Raw genomic sequence first — 1948 nt, 5'->3', positions numbered from 1 at the left:
ATCGAGTAGATTCTGACTCACAGCGACCCCCATTGGGTTTCCAAGGTTGTAAATCTTTATGGAAGTAAATTGCCTCATCTTCCTTCCATGGAGCAGCTGGTGGGTTTGAACCACTGACCTAGTGGTTAGCACCCAAATGCCTTACCCACTACGCCAGCAGAGCTCCTTGCAGGTACTATTTATTAAGTATTGTGTATATTCAAAAACATACATAAAAGTACAAATTAAAGGATATTTTTATTTTCTTTCTACAACTCATCTTGCCCACCTGGTTAGAGACCCCTGGTGGGCACATTGCTCTAATAAGGTCAAAATCATGGCTTTTATTCCTGAGTCCTTGAGTGGCAAAAACGGTTAAGTGCTTGACTACTAGCCGAAAGGTTGCTGGTTTGAACCAAGGCAGAAGTTTCTTGGAAGATTAGGCCTGGTAATCTGTTTCTGAAAGGTCAGAGCCTTGAAAACCCTATGAAGCAGTTCTACTCTGCACACATGGGGTCACCATCAGAAAGAATTGACACCATGGCAACTAACAACAGGATCTTTGATCTGTTCCAGATAATAACTTTGAATATAATCTCAACAGTCTAAACATGTGGGAATACTGAATGAGAGCAAATGTGCAATTCCCCAAACCCACCAAAATATCCTTGGGAAAAAAAGGACACAAAACACATGGATAACCAAGGGGAAGTCGGTAACCTGTGGGCCCAAGCAGAAGGAGCTGACATGTGGGATCTTGTCCTCACCTGAGATTCATCCCAGCCAGTAAGGTAGATGTTGTAGCTGAGGAAACCAGCATTGTCCCTTTCCTGCATCTGAGTCTCCAGTAGCTGCAGCAGGTCTGCAAACCACTCAAAGGCATGCGTGTCACGACACAGCCAGTAGAAGTAGATCTGAAAGAGGGATGGGTCATGAAGCAGCTTGGATTTGAACAGGTATATTAGCATTGACAAATGAATTCCTCACTCCCACCCTCACAACATTTTCCTGCTGCCTAAACCAAAACCAAATCCAAATCCAAATCCACCAACATTGAATTGATTGCAACTCATAGGGACATTGTAGAATTGCCTCAGAGTTTCTAAGACTGTGAATCTGTACTGAAGAAGACTGCCATATCTTTCTCCCAAGGAGTGGCTGGTGGGCTCAAACCAATGATCTTCTAGTTAGCAGCAGAGTGCTTAATCACTGTACCACCAAGGCTCCATTCCTGCTGTCTAGAATGCCTAGAAATGCTACCTCACATGGATCTGTCTTCTCCAGCCTTCACACAGGTAGGACAGTAAACGTATAGCTTGGACTTGGAAATTGATAGCTTAAAAAAACATCATTCATTCCATCTATTTTTCCTCTGGGTCTGCTTTTGTTTGCGTAGAATCCCTGGCTTTCTTTGTATCTCCTCTCAGAAAGGTCAGGGCAATGAAATCTAGGTCACTAGTGGCTCTCAGAAGATTCCTTCCTCGACTGCCACTGTTGAACATGTAAGAGTTGCTAGGAAAAAATTAAAAAGTTCTATTCTCCCCTCCGCCACATAGAAGAGAGATGAAAGGGGAGAATGAAAACTCAAGTCAGGCTCAATGTCCCTATTTTTCTTATCTTCCTCAGAAACCCAAAGAGGGATCTCTATGAGTTGGATCTGACTAGATGTCAGTGGGTTTGGTTATAGTTATTAGAATGACTCGAGGCTTATTAAAGATGCCCTTGATTAGGCAATGAAATAAAATTGACATAGGACAAAAAAATCCTCTTGGAATTTAACATATCCTGAGGATATAGGCATAAGAAAGTAAGAGTTTCATGATAGGACATGTCTCCCATCCCCTTCCCCCTGCAAAGTATATTGGGGAGTTCTAAGTTGAATAAATCTCAGTATCTAACATATAATGATAAAAAAATCATTTTATATCCTCTCAATGGAAATGATGAATCATTAAAAATGATCATCATG

General features: G+C 41.7%; 1 protein-coding gene across 1 annotated transcript in view; it reads right to left on the bottom strand.

Moving 5' to 3' along the window:
* LOC103212455 (cytochrome b-245 heavy chain) overlaps positions 1–1948 on the bottom strand; it is a 39558-nt gene that overhangs the window by 5208 nt on the left and 32402 nt on the right. The window contains exon 11 of the mRNA XM_007958428.1: positions 747–893. Within this exon, the coding sequence (XP_007956619.1) occupies positions 747–893 (147 nt within the window). The remainder of the gene's footprint in view (positions 1–746; positions 894–1948) is intronic.

Source organism: Orycteropus afer, unplaced genomic scaffold, assembly GCF_000298275.1.
Source record: "Orycteropus afer afer isolate SDZICR_OR568_19922 unplaced genomic scaffold, OryAfe1.0 scaffold00967, whole genome shotgun sequence".
Taxonomy (NCBI): domain Eukaryota; kingdom Metazoa; phylum Chordata; class Mammalia; order Tubulidentata; family Orycteropodidae; genus Orycteropus; species Orycteropus afer.
This window is presented reverse-complemented; position numbering and strand designations above follow the sequence as displayed.